Source organism: Rhinolophus hipposideros (assembly GCF_964194185.1).
Source record: "Rhinolophus hipposideros genome assembly, chromosome: 15".
NCBI lineage: Eukaryota > Metazoa > Chordata > Mammalia > Chiroptera > Rhinolophidae > Rhinolophus > Rhinolophus hipposideros.
The window spans coordinates 7,818,426-7,838,196 of NC_138061.1; the positions used below are offsets into that span (position 1 = coordinate 7,818,426).

General features: G+C 47.9%; 1 protein-coding gene across 1 annotated transcript in view; it reads right to left on the minus strand.

The window, feature by feature from the left end:
- Positions 1–5,370: 5,370 nt before the first annotated feature.
- BTBD16 (BTB domain containing 16) overlaps positions 5,371–19,771 on the minus strand; it is a gene marked incomplete at both ends in the record, with an annotated part of 38,971 nt that continues 24,570 nt past the window's right edge. The window contains 6 exons of the mRNA XM_081074571.1: positions 5,371–5,439; positions 6,467–6,655; positions 8,058–8,156; positions 9,257–9,334; positions 10,898–10,980; positions 11,797–11,888. Of these exons, the coding sequence (XP_080930697.1) occupies positions 5,371–5,439; positions 6,467–6,655; positions 8,058–8,156; positions 9,257–9,334; positions 10,898–10,980; positions 11,797–11,888 (610 nt within the window). The remainder of the gene's footprint in view (positions 5,440–6,466; positions 6,656–8,057; positions 8,157–9,256; positions 9,335–10,897; positions 10,981–11,796; positions 11,889–19,771) is intronic.

The window sequence follows — 19,771 nt, forward strand, 5'->3', positions numbered from 1 at the left end:
AAAACACACACAAAAAAAGAAAAAAGTATGTATCAAAACAATAAAGAATGATTTAAAAAAAAATCACACATCAACTTATTTAACATGTACCACAGGTTTTATTGCCTATTTCAGTTTAGACTCTGAGGCTCAAGAGGTTAGGTGATTTGCCTAAGACCACACCGCTAGTAAGGAACAGTGCTAGGACTCAAACCCTTGTCTGCCTGGCTTCCGGACCCGAAAGAGTCTCTGTGCACAGAGAGAATCCTGGACCATCCATTTCGGTTGGAGGGGCAGGTCTGGGGAGGTGGGTCAGATGGCGGTTGATGGGAGAAGCCCACAGAGAGGTCATGGACGTGGCACGTAAGATGTTATGCTGACCAGCACTCATGGTCACTGCTTTGGGTTTGGGCATTGTGACTGCAGATTTTTAAATTCTAGTCCAAGACATTTTCACTTGTAAGAAGAGCTTGTAAGATTATCTTAAGAATTTTTTTTATTGGGGAAGGGGAACAGGACTTTATTGGGGAACAGTGTGTACTTCCAGGACTTTTTTCCAAGTCAAGTTGTTGTCCTTTCAGTCTTAGTTGTGGAGGGTGCTGTTCAGCTTCAAGTTGTTGTCCTTTCAGTCTTAGTTGTGGAGGGCGCAGCTCACCTCCAGGTCCAGTTTCTAGTTGCAGGGGGCGCCGCCCACCATCCCTTGTGGGAGTCGAGGAATCGAACTGGCAACCTTGTGGTTGAGAGCCCACTGGGCCATGTGGGAATCCAACCGGCAGCCTTCGGAGTTAGGAGCATGGAGCTCTGACTGCCTGAGCCACCGGGCTGGCCCCTATCTTAAGAATTTTTCTCTCATAACTGACGCTTCCCAAATTCAGAGATTTTGTGACGTCAACACTGTGGCTGTTCGAGTGACCCAACCTACCTGGGATGTTCAAAAGTTCACTCTCAGCCACTAAACACTGGGCGCTGCAAAATGAGCTTTCAGATTGCAAACTTCTGACGCTGAAACTCTGATTCTGGTTTTTGAGGTAGAGCTCGCCCCCTAGTGAAAAGGGCTGGACTCGCTGGATTATAGTGAACGGTTTACCCACAGGAGGGAGGGTGCCTCCTTCAGGTTCTGTTTATTTCATATTTTAGGAAATTTAGTTTTTAAAATTAAAATCAGCTACTGCGGTGACATAGAGTCACAAGTTTTGGGGTGTGTGGATGAGGTGAGGAACCCCGTTGTGGAATTAATGTTTTCAGATTGGAGTCCTTTCTGGGGAGGAACGCAGACCGCCTGCCTCAGATTCTCCAGTGTCTCCCAGACTACAAATCAGCCTCTGGCCGCTGGGGCCCCGGGATCTGCTTTTGCACCAGCTCCGACATGATTCTGGTAAACATACTACAAGAGCCCGGGGTTGGAGATTAGCCTGCTCTCAGCTGTTTGAAAGTCACCTGTGTACCATTTCCCACCAATCCTCCACCTGTAAGGAGACTGCCCGTCCTCCAAGGCCTGTATGTGTCACCTCCTCAGTGGGACCACTCACCACATCACCATGAGACTTCACTCGTGACAACCTCCCGTGCAGTGGGGCCCAGTGCCTCCCAGGTGCTCGGCGCACAGTTCTGTGGTATGTATAGTAAGTGTTTAATACGTTCTTGAATGAAGCACCCTAAAACATTTCCCCTCTTCTCAGTGGGCCATGGACAGACATGGAAACACGTGGTCCTGCGGCCAGGCCTCAGTGGTGCCCTCTGCCCCCCACCCCCACCCCAGCTCTGCCACTTTGAGGAACCTTGGACGTGTATGGTCCTTACTCTCTGGGGTTCAGCTTGCATTCTTACCAGACGTGGAAAAGACAGCTACCTCATTGTGGGTTGGAAGAATGCAGTGAGAGGGGGTGTGTAAAGTGCCTAATGGCTCAGAGGTGCTTAGGAAGCATGTTCCGAGCAGAACTCTCACTCCAGCTCTCTGGGCCTCAGTTTCCCCCACTGTGCATGGAGGAGGTAGAAATATCAAAAGGCCCCTCTCGCTGACACCCCAAGTCCTCTGCCTCTTGTGCCTTCCTGTTGCTGATTCTAGAGGCAGAGGGTGCAGCTGAATCCTTCAGACCCTTAGCCCATCCTTTTGGGGTTGGCCTTCCTCCTACACTCCCAGCTCTTGAGCTTTTGGACCCTGCAAGTTTACTGTTCCACTGCTGCTTTGTAAGTTTCTCTCACTCTTGCAAACTCCAGGCACATATTCCAAATAGCTAAGCACAGCCAGTTGTTTCGCTTAGGAAGTGGGCAATCATTCATATTTCAGTAATGCCTGCAAACAGCCTCCTCATTTCTCCTGGACATGTTCAGACCTGTTTTTCAGAAGGTTTGAATTCTTATCTTCCCTGTCATCTTCTATGACTGTGGTAAAATGCCACGAGCCAGTGACGTCAAGCCTCTGCATGTCTGCACAGGGGCTGGTCCATCCAGGGGCTGTCCCTCACAGTGGGGCCAGCAGTGCTGGGTGCTCACAGCCCCGAGAGGGAGGCTGCAGGACCGGTTTTCACCTTTTAAAGGAAGCAACATTCACAGAGGGTAAGCGACAAGTGACTTTTGTGACTGTGCACAGTTTGTCAGTTTGGAGGTGAGGCAAACGCATCAACAGAATCCCATGCTCCTCTATGACAGAAAACATCCTGTTTAACTCTTGAGCAAAGGGGGGGAAAAGTTAGATTCTAAGGAAGCGTGCATTGCACAATCCCATTCTGAATGGGAAGAAAACTCTAAGTGCACTTAAAAATGATTCCGAAAGGTCACCTGCCAAACTTCTGAATAATGGGAAAGCCAGTGGATTTTATTTTCTATAATAATACAAGCCTGTATTATTTTATAGAAGTAACATTTCATTTTAAAAAAAAATGAAATGGTCATGCCTATTGGAAAATAAACTGCAGCTCCCTATGCAAACATGGACGTAGAACAAATGATGTAGAACATGGACGTTACCATGTATAGAACAAAAGAATAACAGGCATAAAAGAGGGTACGCCATGTGCTTCTGCTTATTAACTATTCAAACCAAAAGGCCAAACTAATTAAGGGTGATGGAAGTTGGGATAGTGTTTGCATTTGACGGGGCACAAAGTGAGGTGTCTAAGGGGCAGACCATGTTGTTGCTGGCTTTGATCTGAGTACAGGTTATATGGGTGTGTTCATCTTAGAGGAATCCATTGAGCTCCATTATAGATTTTGTGCACTGATTTTGATTTTTAGAAATATTGCATTACAGTCCTATTTATCTGGATTACTGAGTATTTGGACCCGAGGTGAGTGCCTCACTTGCCTCACCCTGGCCCTGGCCCTTTGGGGATGGAAATACTGAGGCCATGTTTTTGAACAATCTACCCTACTAGGCCACATCTTCCAACTCATCAAAACCCTCTCTATCAGGGACTTCTCTGGAAAGCAGAAACCACTCTAGAGATTTCAAACAGAATAAATAGAATACAGAGAACTAATTACACAGATGAAGGAAGTACCAAGAAGGCCAACAGGGGAGAATAAGGCAACCCAGAGGAGTAAAAGGAAATCTTCACCGCCCACCCCTGGGGCGACAGGGACACAGGGATAAGCAGCAGACCCACTTGATGGGCACTGGAACTGTGGCAGGAGGCTGTGGGGCAGGAGTTGGGGTGGCAGAGTGAGCTACAGCCATAAAAGAGACACAGCTCAGCCCGTGCTGGAAATGCCCTCATGGCCAAGAGGGTGAGAACTCCCTGCTTCTCCTGGTCTCCTGCCCTCCAAGTACCCGTCACCACTTCCCATTGGCTGGACCTGGCCAGGAGCAAGCTGGTGAGGGAGATGGCACATGGCTTGCAGGAGGGGGCAGGGATGCTCCTGAGAACAGACCCAGCATCTAGTTCCTTTGCTTTGATTCTTCCTTTGCCTTCTCACCAGCCTTTCTCCCTCCCAGGTCACTCTGCGCAGGGCATTGATTCTCTGCTGGGAAGAGCAATGCTCCATCACTTTTCCAATGACATGAATGACATACTGTAGAGGGCACACCCTAAGGTGACCCCTTGTATACTTCCCTCCCCTGGGGTGGGGAGGGGACACGTGACTTACTTCTAGCCTAGAGAATAAGGCCAAGGTTATGGGATGTCACTTCCACGATTACCTTACGTTATACAAGACTCTGTCTTAGCAGACCAGAGTGAGAGAGACTCCTGCTGGCCTTAAGGGTAAACAGCCATACTTTGAAATGTCTATAGAGAGAGCCCTGTGGCAGGGAACTGCAGGGGGCCCCTAGGCCACGGGCAGCTTCTACCAACAGCCATTAAGCAGCTGGGCCCTCAGTCATACAGCTGCAAGGAAAGGAATCTGTCACCAATCTCATGAGCTGAGACGTGGGTTTTCCCAGTCATGTTTTCAGATAAGAACAGAGCTTGGCTGCCACTGGATTGTAGGCGTGTGAGACCGTGAGCAGAACACCCTTGACCCACAACAATTACGTGTTATATGTGTCCCTTTAAGCCACTAATTGGTGGTCCTTTGTTACACTACAATGGAAAACTAATCCACAAGGTGGAAAGAAAGACTCTCTCAGCTTACTTTTTCCAAACCACAGGGTTCCATTTAAAAAGACGGAATGGTAAATAAGGTAAGTCGGTCCGAAACTTATAATTGCTTCCTTCCCTTCCTACCTCTTGTTCTGGCTGAGCCCAAACTGCCAGGGACAATATCCAGGTGCATTGTTCTGAGCAGGCAGAGACATATGAAAAGGGAGCCCTGATGCTCCTAGTTGGGGGGTGTTGTTAACTGCTACTCGCATCAAAGAACCCCCAAGAGTATGACAATCAGGGCTGCACTCAGGTGCTTTGGGGGACCACAAATGGACTCAGAGCTCTGGTGCTTTCCATCCTCAAATGATATAAATGTGGGGGCTCTTGTTGGAATGTAGCCCCCCAAAATGCATATGCTGAATCCTAACTCCCAAAGATAATGGTATTCAGGGCTTGGCTTTGGGAGGTAATTAGATCATGAGGGTGGAGCCCTCACAGATGGGATTAGTGCCCTTATAAACAAGGCCTCAGAGAGCCGCCCCACCTGTCCTGCCAGGTGAGAACACAGAAAGAAGATGGCTGTCTATAAACCCAGCAGTGGGCCTTCATCAGACACCACATGGGGTCTGCTGGCACCTTGCTCTTGGACTTCCAGCCTCCAGAATTATAAGTTAGAGATTTCTGTTGTTCATATGCTACCTAGTAGCTCAGTCCCAAACGGACGAAGACAGTGGGCAAAAGCTGTAAGGAGACCACTGCTAACTAGGAAAGTCCGCTGAATACTTGAGTAATCCCTTTAATGCCATTTTATTTTCTTTCATGCAGACTGGTGGAAGAAAAAATATTCCATAGATCCTTCTGGAAATTGTCAGGATCCTGGGAAGATGAATGAAAAACTTACATAGATCGGGATTCCCACAGTTTGGATTTTCAAAACCTAAAAGTTGAAATAAAATAAAGCAAAAGGGACTTTCAGGATAGACACAATTGTGCTCTGGAATGGGGAAGAGGGAGGCCTAACAATTGTATAGGGTGTTTGTTCTCGGTTCTAGCTGCATATTAGAATCAACCAGGGAAGGTCTTTAAAATAAAAACACTTCAATACAATAAAGTACATAAAACTTTAGGGTACCGCCTGATGAATTTTCATAAGTAAGCACTCCTGTGTCAGCACCCCCCTGGTCATGAAAAAGAGCATTTCCGGTGTCTCAGCATTCCCCTCTCGGTCAATATCTTAGCCTTCTTCACTCCCACCACCACAAAGGGAATTGCTATTCTGATTTTTAACATCATAGAGAATAACTTGGGAAGTTTTAAAAAATACTGACACCTGGGCCTCACCACGAAATAATCTGGTTTCATCTGGGTGGCGGGCAGACCTGGAGACTTTCCAAAGTGCCAGGTGAATTCTGATGAGCAATGAGAATTACTCTCTCATCGAAAGCCAAGTCCCATTCCTCATAGGGCAGGACGAGAGGCCCTGGACCTCCTAGAATTCCCAACCCACAGTTCCTCCTAGGACTACAGACAGGTTCTCTGGCAATTTCTGGATTGCAACCATGAGGAGCCTGGCCAGGTACCAAATCTGCCTGGATGCTGGCATGGCCCACAGAGGCAGCTGTGGATTGAGTTGAATTTTGGTAAAAGTGACAGGTGATGCAGGCAAGAGTGGAAGTGACGGCAGCAAATACACTCTACCAAACCTTCCCTCCTCCAGAAAAACACCCTGGTCACACCTGGATCTGGTGTGACCTACATCAGGCAGTCTGAGTTGGGTTACATTTTTCAGTATCTCTAGCTTTCCATTCTAGGATGTTTCTCCTCAGCATTATTTGGAACTGTGATAATCCTTGAGCAACTGAGTAAGTTTCTCCCATAGGTCACCAGAGATACGAAGCCAGTGATCCCTGAAAAAGATACAGGAGAGAAAGAGCAAAAACAAAATAAAAAAGAGAAACACTCACCTGGCTTTTGCAGAATGGCTTAATGAATCGAAACTTCTGTGTGACTTCGTTTGTCCGGAACTCCTGCCACTTGCCATCCACTAGGGTCTGGGCTGAGATCTCGTACTTGACCAAGCGTTCTGGTCTCAGGCTAACAATGCCATGCTCGCACAGCGAGGAGGGGAATTCCACGTCTGTGTGCCTTTTTCTCTGCAAGGCAGGTGATTCCCCTTAGGTGGCACTGACACTGCAGTGACCCAGAGTTAGTGAAACCTGGTTCCTGACACACTCACCCTCCTGTATAATGTGTGCAGAGAGCTTTTCCCCAAGGGCCCCATTTCCTGAGTGCTGCTGCTGCTGAGTTAGTTGGCAGTTGAGCCTTGACCATATGCGAACCACTGGCCAATGGACTGGGGTTTGGCCAACCCAGAGAAACACCATTAAGTCAGGCTTATTAAACTGGAAGGTCTTCCCTATCTCTGCCAGAATGTTAATACCAAACATAATATTCATATGAGCATTTCTACTGATATCGTTGATAATTCATCTCTTCCATCCAGTAAAATCCATGATGTAGGGAAATGCTTGAGTCACTGAAGACCAAGAACTGACCCCAGGAAGAGACGTGACTTGCTCGAGGGCATATAATGATGTAGTGCCAAAGCTAGGACGAAAATTCAGGTCTCTTCGCTCATGCATTTATTCATTTATCCATTTAGGATACAAACATACCTCCCCCGAGTTCCAGGTTCTGTGATTGGCGGTAAGAGTGAGAAATTAATAAGATAGGATGACTCAAGGAGCCTGAAGTCTTAAGACTTATAATGCTCATCCCAAGTGGGACGTAGGGGTCCCTCGCCGCTGTCAACGTCATCATCATCATAGAGCGCTTTACATGTCAGGCCCTGTTCCAAGCCTTTTGCACAGATCAACACATTAATACTCCTAACAACCCAGTGAGGTAGGTCCTATTTCCTTCTCTGTCATAAAGGTCAGAAAACTGAACATAGGGAGTTCATGGGCTTGACAAGGTCAGACGGTTTGCCAGGAAGTTTGACTTCAGACTCTCTGCTCTTAAACGCAGCACTCTCCTGCCTCTCCTAAAAGTCCAGCAGGATCACTGAGGTGGAGCCATTCATGCCCCTCTACCCCCCCCCCCAACCTCTCTCGTGTCCTGTCCACTGCCCTGCTTTGCGCCTCTAAATAAGATGGTTCCCTCTCTCCCCTGGAGCGCTACCTGTTACCTCCATGGAAGAATGACCATCTGTAAAGCATGACCTATCATATGGGAACTGAAACTGAATTGAGCCTCAAATATGGAGTCAGAGTCTAGAATTTAACCCTGGCTTTGCCAATCGAGGCTACATGAACATGAAAAGTAACTGAGTCATTTTGAGCTCCTCATCTGTTAAATGGGCTAACAATAACAACCGCCCAAGGTGGTTGCAGAAATCAAACGACATCACATCTATGAGCATCGTTAGCACCAGGCTTATGACATATTCCATATTAGTTATTAACTAATGATGAATCAATTATTAATTTTGTATGAATTGACTCTGAACCCAGAAGGCCGTTTCAGAGACACACCTTTCCTGTGCTCCGTCCTTACCTGCATGTAGAAACTATAAGAGGCAGCATCGTGTTTTATTCCTTTTATCTCAAAGAAGAATCCATATACAGCAATCACTTTTGAATGAGTTGTATGTTCCTAAATTGGGAAAAATAACAAAGTGACAGGGGAAACAGCTTCAGCATTCAAAGGCAAGAGGACATAGCAAAACAAATTCTAGCTCTAACAACAAAAGTGACTAATTTGACAACTGATTTGAAAACAATTTTAGCCTAGGAAGCATAGGAAAGAAAAGCCAAACTGTAGTGACTTCACAAGTCCTACAGGAAAGCACTCAATGACGATACTACTTACTCTGCATGTGCTTTAGTGGGGAAAAGAATGAATTAGGCATGAGCTTTGATGCCCTGTGGTCTACAGACCTTGAAACAAAGCATTTTGCTCCAATCTGATGGGTCTAAGAGACACTCCATACTGATGATATTGCAAGGTGTCCTGGCCCCTCTCGTCTGCAGTCTGTCCACTTGGGCAGGCCTCTGCAAGCAAGGGGCTGGACGCAGCCCACCCAGGCCTGACATCATCTCTGATGATAGATTCAGGGCCCAAAGTCCCTGAGATAGGAATTCTTTTGAAATCACTACTGGGGTGGCTTTAAAGAAGTTGGAGGAGGACAGCCGTTTCTTGGAGAATTATGCCCATCACAGGGAATATGAAGGCAGCCGCCAGCCCAGACGCTCCCCTGCAAGGTGATCAGATGCCTTGCAGCTGCGCTGCCCGCCCACTATAGCTTTGATCCTGGGGCCCATCAAATAGTCGCCCAGAATAGGTTCACCTTCCTAACATTAAATCCTAGCTTGGAGTGGTTCCTCTCGTCGAGCAGTTACATCTGTCAATGCATGCAGAGACAAGGATGATCCACTCACCCCCGTATGCCCAGGCTTTCCTGGTTTTAGAACGGGAAGCAACCCAGGGAAATGCTTCCATCGCTGGAAAACCGGGACAGAGGCTATACTTCTGGGGAAACTTTGGACGTGCACATCGGGTTTCTGAATGGCCTGTCCCAGGGCCCTGTTTTGAGAATCTTATTTCCTAGATGGTGGGAGCATGCAGGAGAGACGCCTATGACTTTCTCTTCTGCCCTGGCCTCCCTCCCAGAGGTAAGAAGTGATCCTACAAAGGCCCTTAACCAACCACAGGAGAGGGCGGTGCTTCCCCTAGAGGGGCCCAGCGGTCAGTACCTGGGCAAAGAGCAGCCCAAATCTCATCGCCTGGGTGGTGAGATCTGTCACGTGGACCATGTCGCCTCCACTCTCCAGCTGAAAGGGAAACACACACGGTTTACCATCAGCTTGATCCTCCCGCCGCATCCCCTTCACGTCCCCACTGTGCTCCAAAGACAGTTCTGTCTCTGAACCCTACATGCGGCCATTCAGCGAGTCCGCAGTGCGGACTGAAAACCCACTTGGTGCCAGGTGCTGTGCTCATGGCTTTCAGGGGATGAATGAGGACAAGAAAACTGCCCGAGGCCTCTCACTGAGGAAGTAGCCTGATCAGGAGGCAGAGACGGATCACAGCCCTAAGGTCAAGAGTGAAAATGGCCCCACACGGGTGGTTCTCCACGTGGGCTGGGGCAGGGAGGGAGCGGATTTCAGGACGATGACCTTGGCAACTGAGGCAAAAGGAAGGAGGTGGGCAGGGTCAGAGGGACATGAAGAGGGCGTTGGGGGACTTCCTGAGGCGTCCAGCCCCGGAGACTGTCCTCTCTCTCCGTCACCCCTTCCCTCCTTTGCCCTGTTGGAGTGAGGTTCTGAGTTATATTTTAGAGAAGCACAATTCCATGGAGTCCTTATCTACTGTGGTTTGCACATTACAATAGGTATTTGTTGAGCTGAATTGAATTTTAACCAGTGACTCATAAATCTTCAGAACTCAAACACTGCCCTACTTCATCTCTAAAAATGCAAAACTGGGAACACATAAGAAGTACAACAGTTTGCACCGACAATTCACAAAGGGGGAAATGCCACATGGAAAAATATTCCTGTTTACCAGTAATAAAGGAAATGCACATTAAAAAGTGAGATGCCATTGTTTCCTTCTCAATGAACAGAAGTAATCTGAACTAAAAATGCCCTGCATTGCTAAACATGTCTAAAGTGAGGTGCATTCATTATTACCGGGGGAAGTAATTTGGTCCCAAACTTGTTAATATAAATCAAGAACAAAAATACACATTCCTGTTTGGGCCAGTATTTTTTGCTCTTGAGAATCTCCTATAAGAAAACAATACCATTACATGCAAATACATTTACTATAGTCACTTATAATGGTTAATTGGAAACACTGTAAATTTTCTACAATACAGGAATGGCAAAGTATATCATTCTGGATAACATTTTGGTGGAAGAGTTTGTAGTCATTAAAAATGGTATTAGGAATCTCATTTCATTAAGTGTATTTTTACAAAAAAGAGTGAAAGGCAATAAAATGCAATCAGATGTTAGCAGTGGTTGTCTTTGGGTGATGGGTCGGAGGATATGGCTTTTCTTCCAATTTCTCTGCATTTTGAAAATTTTCAATAATGAGCACATGTGACATTTTTATCTGTCTGGGACTCGGTTTAGAGGGTGGTGTGGCTGGAGGGCCCCCACCCCATCTAACTCGACAAGTCAACTGGAGAGATGCTCTAAGCACCTGGGTTCCTAGGCTGGGCCTCCTCCCTCCCCTTCCCAGGTGTGGCTCCCCCCACTTCCCCTGGCCCAGGATCCAGGGGAATCCTGGCCCCAAAGGTTTCCAATGCAAAACACGTCTCCAGAAAAAGCAAAGGCAGAAAGGCAGTAAATTTGGATAATTGTTTGCTTGCTGAGCTGGCGACTCACTGCATGGTAATGGTTAGATGTAACCCGGACGAGCCAAGAGTCGGGGAAGAAGTTCATATGCCGTAAGTCCTCCAGGTTCTTGCCTTGGAAGAAACACAAAGGGAACATTTTTATGGATTTATTCAGAAGAGAATCACAGAAGTCTCATTTACAGAGAGAAAAAGGAGGAAGTCAGAAGCTGAGGATTATAGGGCCTTCCCAGAATCCTGGGAATCAGGTGTATGGAACCCAAATAGGACATTATAGGGCACTTCCCCCAAAGCAGCCACAGCCCACTCTACTTCCCCACAATCCTCCCCGAGAAGAGAGGGTTGAGAGCCAATCGTCGTATCTTTAGAGTGTTTAGGAGCAACTTGGACAAAACTGCCCGGGCTCCATCACCCATTCTTGGGTTTTAGAGCGACTCATTTTATCTGGACAACTGGAAATGGTTTTGAAAACGTTCTCAAACGTCCTTTTAGACACAAAGATCTCACTGGGTGGCCTGCTCCCCAGTATTTCCTTTCTCTTTCCAAGTCACAGCTGTCTTCCCCTGGGCCCAAAACACGAGGATGGGGGAGCTCAAGTCTGGAGCACAGTCCCAGAGTTTTCTCCCAAATCAGTCTAAGGAATGCTGCTCTGAGAGGCAGGGCACAGGGTGAGATGGCAACAGTGCAGCCTTTGGCAGCTGTGTACTCCTTCACAATGAACAAGCCCCTCCCAGACATCCTCGTATTTCATGGAAGGTCTGCTTATACCCATTTTACAGACAAATAAACTGAGACTAAGCAGTGACTTTCCCAATAGCACACAGCTCAGAACTGACAACATCAGATCTCAGCTGATTCCTTTGGAAATATCCCGTGGGGTGGGTCGCCAACAGCCTTCCCATGGATGCTTTCCCACTGCCTGGGGCTTACCTTTCGTGATGGCGTGGAGACGCAGGCAAAGGAAAAGTGACATCAAGCTATGTCCTGCATTTCGGTCCAGAAAGGAACACTTCTTGGGGAAGCTTAGCAGAGGTACAAAAAGGAATAAAAGGCTTTCAGAGAACTTTTTTCTAGAATGAGCCAGGGCTAGTGAAAGTCACATCTAAGAGACTAGTGGTTTCACCGGCCAGACTAGTAGACGGTGCCTGATTCTCTCTGGATGGTTGAGGAGTATGGAAGCTGGAAGCGGCAGAGATAACCTTTGTGAAGGCAGACCCCGGAGATTGAGACAAATGGTTTTATTCCCCTTGCTGTCTACTACTGAGCAGTGCACATACAAATACGGATTAAGTATTAGGTGCCCAACAAATACATATTAAATGACTGATGAGATCGTATGTTACTTTATAAAGGATTTCAAGATACATTGTCTCACTTGAGTTTCACAAACTTCCCTGGGACAGACAGGAAGGGCAAGTATCATGGGCTCCACTTTACAGACAAAAAAAACCCAAAGGCTCAGCCAGGATTTGAGTGCAGGACTTCTGATGCCTCCTCTATGCATGCTGCCCTTTGAATAAGTGACCACTTCAGAAACGCTGTCTGGTAGAATGCAAAGGAGAAAAAGGTCAGATGAGTGGGTAACTGGTTTTAACGGATCGGTTCTGCAACGGTTAGTGTTAATACTGAGCCCCAGTTAATTTTCACACATGGCTGCAGGTCAGGGCTGGGTTGAGAAGACCAGAGTCCCCTCGAGAAGACATGTACACGCAGACACATATCCACCGCTCTGGCTGTGAAACAACTTGCTTCATAAAATGGTCACTTTTCACATATGACGAAAGCGGGGATAATTTTTCCAAGTCCCTTGGGAAATACAAAGTCATCCACTCAAGGCCGATCATGCAGGAGACCAGCCAAGGGCACTTTCAGATGATTTTTCCATGAATCAAGAGTGATGTCCAAATCACACCCTGTCCGAGCCGCACTAAACGCATCAGTGGCCCCATGACCCGCCTCTGCTGGAGATGCCCTCCAACTGCCCCAGGGACCATTTGTTTTTATAAGATCTGGGAATTTCTGGGCCTCTCCAACCCCTCTTCATGTCAGTGGTCCCCAGAGATAGGTTTAGGGGTGCTGGGGAGCTGTGCAGGGGCAGAGGGGCGCAAAGATGAATGAGTTGATGCAATTCAGGGATTATTTGTTAGGTGCCGGTCTCCGGGAGTGGACAGATCAGGCATAAATAAAGGAAGGCTGATCTTTTCGGGAGTGCAGGGCTATTGATTCTGGAACTGGCCCTCCATTTTGCAGGGTAGGTGGAGCTGGGCTAGCATGGGCAGTGCCTGTGTCCTGAGAACACGGCTTTCTTAGCTGGATAAATAACTCATTTACCTCCTTTCCCTGATCTGGGGGCAAATCTTCCCCTGCCTGTCTGCCACCACTTAATGGAGGAATACGCTAGGCGGCAGTGTGACTGGGCTGTGGAGTCAGGAAGGGGCCGAGCTGGCACAGTCTGCCAGCCAGGTGAGTGCTCTGTGGAATGAGCCCGTAGCCTTAGCAGGGGTACCCACAGCCTGTCGCTGCCCCTGGGAAGTGAGTGCTTGTTGGAGCTGCCACTTAAATACGGGTCCAGTCCAGGAGGAAAAGGACAATCCAGAGGACAGCACGTCCCCTCTAACCCAGAAGTCACCAGGCACCAACTCTGCAGGTTTGTGGGGAGGCTGCTGAGAGAGCAGGAGAGAATCACAGCGGCTGAGTCTCCTGTGAGAGGGACTCGGACCCAAAGACCATCAGCTAGGACCTCCTCTCCCAAAGGATTCAGGAAGAGCTTTGTTGAGACAGGTTTGGACTTTATGATGCCCTTGGGCCATTGATGGGGGCTGGCCTGGAGAGTCAGCTCTTCCAGACAGGTCAGCTCATCCATCGCCCAATCATGCTTCAGATTCCTGAACTACAGACCACGTTCCAGTCCTAGGACAGCTGGCTGTCAGTCATGGGACCAAGCCTCCCTGAGCTTCAATCTTTCTGTCAGTGGGGAACAACAGCCACGCGTGCCTCCCCGAGCAGGTGGGAGAAGTAAAGGTGACAGTGCATGTGCAGTACTTGGCACAGCGGCTGTTCCCAGTGCCTCCTCGTTACTGCCATTGTCCTCTCATCCCAGGAAAAGCAACCCAGACTCAAACTGGTCGCGTGCACGGGATTGTTCTTGGCCGCATTCATTATCAGTGCCACCTTCTGAATTGCCCAAGCCATGGGCCACCTTAAAGGAAGAAAATGGCAGCCTCCACTGCTGATTTTCTAAAATCTCAGAGCATCTGAGGGGTAGGATCCAACGCCTTGAACCAAGTGGTATAACCCCGGCCACAGACTCCAGCCCAGCGAGGAAAATTGTTATATAATAGAACCAGCATTCTACCCAGGCCTGCCAACCCCAGCCCAGCGCACTGGCTACCTAACCTGGCCCCTCTCAACGTCTGGGTGCGCAGACACCAGCTGCATGAATGATGAGTGCATTCACCTGGCGTCACATGAAGTGGAAGCAGGCTGGCTGTTAAGTGGGGGGACTTCTCTACGTGACTATGTCGATGTCATCCACGGCTGGCACAGCTGTCCCGGTCCCTGAGCTCTGTCTTTGCGAAGACCTCTTTGGGCTTAGCACTGACTTCTTTTTTTTTTTTTTTTTACAGATATATATACTTAATGAGAGAGCGAGAGCAAGAGAGAAAGAGCGAGAGAGGGAAAGAGGGAGAGAGGGAGAAAGATGGATTTATCTTAAGGAATTGGCTCACATGAGTGTGGAGGGTAGCAAGTTCAAAATCCAAAATACATGCTGGCAGACTGGTAATTCAAGTAAGTTATTGCTGAAACTCTTGAGTCAACTGATGAGTCCAAAGGCTGGAAACTTGAAGTAGAGGCAGCGGCACACCAGAAACAGCACTGACTTTGCTGGGACAGACTTCAGGCCACCGTCCTTGCCTCCTAAAGTTCATCAAGAAACCCTCGGGGCATGACCCCTTTCGGGAGGGCAGTTCACAGGTCCTTGATATTAAGAGACATACCCAGGTTGGCTCTGGGTCCTGCTCTCAAGGTCCTGGGGACAAATCCCTTTTAAAAGGACAGACCTCCTGAAAAGGCAGTGCCCGGGGCAAGTCTCCTCTGACTGGCACCGACTGTAATTTTAGAGCTGTTCTTAGCCACAACCTTTACACTTCCTCCATCCTGTCATCTGTTGGAGTCATTTACACTTTCTGGCCAATCTCAGGCTCAGAGCCCCGCTGGTACCAGCAGTTCAAATTTTAGCCTTAGAATTCAGATGCTCCTTGACTTACACTGCAGTTAAACCCATCATAAGTTGAAAGCATCGGAAGTTGAAAATGTATTTAATATACCTAACATATCGAACATCACAGCTACACCCAGCCCATCTTAAACATCCTCAGAACACCCACATTAACATACATTTGGGCATAACCATCTCACTGCCACTGCCAAGGGTCACAAGAGGTAGCATTAGTCTGGGAAAAGATCCAAATTCAAAGTAAAGTTTCTACTGAATGCATATCACTGTCACCCTATTGTGTTGAAAAATCGTAAGTCAACCCATCACAAGTCAGGGACTGTCCATATACACTTTGGAATTCTGACACCTGCTACAACCTGGATGACCCTTGAGGACTTCATACTAAGTGAAATAAACCAGTCACAAAAGGACTAGTACTGTGTGATTCCACTTATCTGAAGGACTTAGCGTAATCAAATTCATAGAGACAAAAAGTAAAACAGTGGCTGTCAGAGGATTGGGGGGACGGGAGGCAGGGGAATGGGGAGCTATTGTTTAAGAGGTATAGCATTTCAATTTAGGAATACGAAAAGTTTCTGGAAATGGATGGTAGTGATGGTTGCACAACAGTATGAATGTATCTAATGCCACTGAACTGTACACATAAAAATGGTTAGAAGGATATATTTTATGTTATAGATATTTTACCATAACAAAAAGAATTAGAGTTAAAATCTAGTTAAGGTTAAAAAAATTACTTTATGTGAAAATATACGAAATAATAAATTAAATTGTAAGGTGAAGTTCAAAAAAAAATATACACTTTGGGGCAATAACTCACGATGAGAAAGTAACATGGCTTTTCACAAAACGTAAAAAAAGTGTAGAAGAACCAGGCACCGGCTGAAACCCCAGAACCAGGAAATGGTCACCACCATTCGGTATCTCCAGCCAAGAGCTGTGTTCAGTCTTCTCTTTGAGTCAGAGCAAACCTATACATCGGTCCTGATAAGCAGGTATTAACCTCCGTGCAGGAAGGCTAGGTTCTCACCCAAAATCTTACAGCCAATAAACGGCAGAGCTGCACTCAGACCCGGGGCTGCCATCTTCCAATCCATTTATTTAATGTATTGTTATTCTCTGCTGCCTAGATTGTAAACTCCACAAAGATGGGAGTTTCTGTCTGTTTTTCTTCCTCTTGTAGTCTCAGCACCTCGTACCGTGCCTGGCACTCATTCCGCTTGCAATATGTTGAGTGATTAATGGCATGAAGGGGCGGGTCCCTGCCAATGCCACAGCCTCAGTCCTGCCATCCAATCCCGCCCTCGCCCAGTTTATCATCTCGGAATGCCAGCAGTTCCAGCCCTGGTGACCCCTTTAGGGAGGGCAGTTCACAGGTCCTTGATAGACCAGCCTATGCTATGCTGATTTTCCCACGCGCCTAGGGTCCTATCTGCTTTTGCCCTGCTTATTGGTTGGGCCAAGTCCTATCAGACATTGTTGAGGCCCAATTCGATGTCATCCTGACGGTGAAGATGAAGACGGTCCTAACCTTTGCCCAAAGGCAGAACTGGGTCTAGAATCCGGATGACAACTGAGTTGCCCTTCAGAAGGGGCTCCTGCATCCAGACACATGTGCTCCCGCCATGTTCCCCCACTCATTGTTCAGGGGCTATCCACTATGGGTGGAAAGCCAAAAAGCCATGTTAGTAAGGAATAGGAATCAATAGTTAAGGACCTTGAAAAAGGGAGATTCAGTTTCCAAGAAGCCAAGCTGAAGGAAGGCTAGGGCAGTGCTGGTCAGAGCCAGAGAAGAAACAAGTAAGGTCAAGAAACGCGAAAGGTAGGTGTTGAGAAATCTTGCTCTCCCTAAATATATCAACCTCCCTGCATGGGGCTGGTGGACTGACTCAGAGAGAACAATTTAATGGTCCTCACGGCCATGACTCATAGGATATTTCAAAATGAAGGTTCTGGTAAAGAGATCAGGGTTGCCACGCCAGGGTGCCCAGTTTCATTGGCTCTGTGGCCACATCTGCAAATGCCATTCATTAATCACAAGAGGCAATGACCTCTGCCCGCCCAGGCACACAGCACCATAGAGTTTCTCCTGAAACACCAGCAGGCTCTGGTGCCAGGGGTGGCTCTCCTTGCCTGATATTGGGGGAAGGTGGTGGCGGGTTTGCTGGTGTGTGCCCACACAGCCAGCACATTTCTTGTTCTCTCTGCAGAGAGAAGATGAGAGGAGGAAATCATTTAGTGTGCAAGTCCTGGAAGGCTTCCTGGAGGCGTCCTTGGCCAGCTCCAGAAAGGCTAGATCAGATCTGGACAGAGGACAAGAAGGGGGAGACTCCACTGCAGAAGGTCAAGGAAATCTAGAAGCTGGGATTGGGTGGAAAATGGCTTTGCTGGCTGCTTTCAATGACCTCCTTCCAGGGAGGTTATGGGCCCATTGCTGGACCCCACCTTTGCAGTGTCTGAGAGGGACCCATTTAATGACTAATAAAATCAACTAGGGCCAGAATGACAGGTCTGTTAAGGACTCGCCCTAACCCCTGAGATCTCAAAAATTAAAGGACGTGTGGGAGAGGTAGTGATGGAAACAGGACGTCTAGTTAGGGGGCTGGTCGAGTTCTGTTTCTTGGTCTGTGTGCTCTTCAGCCAGGAGTGTGCTCTCTGTGGAAATTCACTGCAGTTCACTTAAGGTTTGTGTACTTCCCTGCATGTGTTTCATAATTTGATTAAAAACGTACTTTCAAAAAAGTGAAAATTTTGCCTGCCTCTGGCTCTTCCCCAGTTGATGAGTTTTTACAACTTTCCTGGACTCCGCAGACTGCTAAGTGGAATGAAGTGATGACTTCATCTTCGGACGAAAGCAAAAGCTTTGCTTACATTTTTTTGTTCGTTTGTTTTTCCTACAAGGAAATGCTAACTTTAATTATGGAAAGCCTATTTGCTTTTCTAAAATAACCATTGCCAGGAAAACAGGCTGTGGGTGCCGAGGTGTGCGCGTGCGTGTGCACGCACACACATGTGTTTCCTTCCTATGTTGATGTACTTGGACAGCAATGAAAACAGTTTGAAGATGTCCCTGAACACCTGGCCAGGTAAAGAAACTGCCCCTTCAACTTTCTATCAGTGTCCCTGGCACACAGCACATGTCCAAAACATATTTGTTGAATGAATGATTGAAAAAGAAATCAATGAATAAAAGAAAATGGGAGGGTAGAAAAGGCTTGGGTTTACCCTCTGGTACAGTTGGAGGGGTCAAGGATTCAAAGTCATTCCCTCCCAGACTGTCTTCTGGACATTGCTAAGACAGCTGAGAAAAGGGGTCTGCTTCATCTGACTCAATGACGGCTCTAAACCCTTTCCAGAGCTGGGCTAGCCGGGCCACACCCACAGCTGCAGCTCAGCCTCATTCCTTGTGTCACAAGGACCGGTTAATATTTCTGCAGCTTGTTCCGCTGCCTCCACATGATGAAAATACAGTCCCATTTTGGAAGTTCCCATATTGTTACGGCCTCAAAATGTCCACTCAGGCTGCTGCTCCCACACCCGGGAGACAGCTTATAAATTACCCTATCATTTAAATTATTTCATCATAGAGGCAACTTTACAAATTGGGCAAAGGAAGCAGTTTCCTCGGTTCTCATTCTCCAGCTCTCCCCTGGGGTCAGCTCCTCTGCCCCTCCTTGAAATGCTCCTGGGATGTCTCTGTCAGTGGCCATGGATTAGCCAACTCCTTGGGCTTCACTGAACGTGTACGAGTGGATCACCTGCCCTCGTGACCCAGTTCTGCCCCAGGGTGACCGTGGCTTCCTGGGAGCTCCCTCCTCCACCACTGGAAGCCGAGGTGCCTTCTTGCAGCCCGAGCCTTCAGGCCACCAGCCCTGCACTGCTGCCCATCAGCCACGGGGACCGTCAGGAAGGGATGGCAAACATGGAGTGTGGGTGCCACCACTGCCTGCTCCCATATCTGTGTAAATGTCAATAACCTACCGAGATAGTGTTTCTTACTGAGCCCAGAGAAAGCTTTAGAACACTTCTTAGTCTAATGCACCAAACAAGCAATAAAAGCTCTACCAAACAATAAAAGCCTGTCTGCAATCCGTCTTACTTCAAGTTGCTACAGACGTGGTATGTTCTGAATTTCACATCCGCACAGTAAGACCCACTTCTCTGAGGGCAACCAAGCTACCTAAAAATGTTTGATGGAATCTCATCATTTAATGTGCTATTATACGTACCTGGGGGGAAAGGACATATACATGCACGAACGGGCTTATAAGGAGCTGGTCGGAGAGGCTGAGGAGGGGAAGCAAACAGCAGTGTGGGGGAGACAGAAGCAGCAATGCTGGTCCTTAGGCTAAGGAGCCTGGGGACTCAGGGACGTCCTCTGGGACAAGGGTGCACCTTATAGGTACCACCGTTCTCAGCGAATGAGTGAGCTGGACAGGAGGAGGACTGCCCACGATCCTAAAAATGTGCCACATGGTCCTCATAGTTGGGAGTGAGCCTGGGCTGCAGGGGTGTCTGAGGCCCAGAGGATCCCATCTTTTTTCCCTCCGGGGGACACAAAGTTTGCTGGAGGGAGGGAAGACAGAGGGAGCCAGGGCAGACTCGCAGGCCATTAGAATTCACTCCTGCACTGTGGTCATTGAACATGGGGACCTGGTAGAAGAT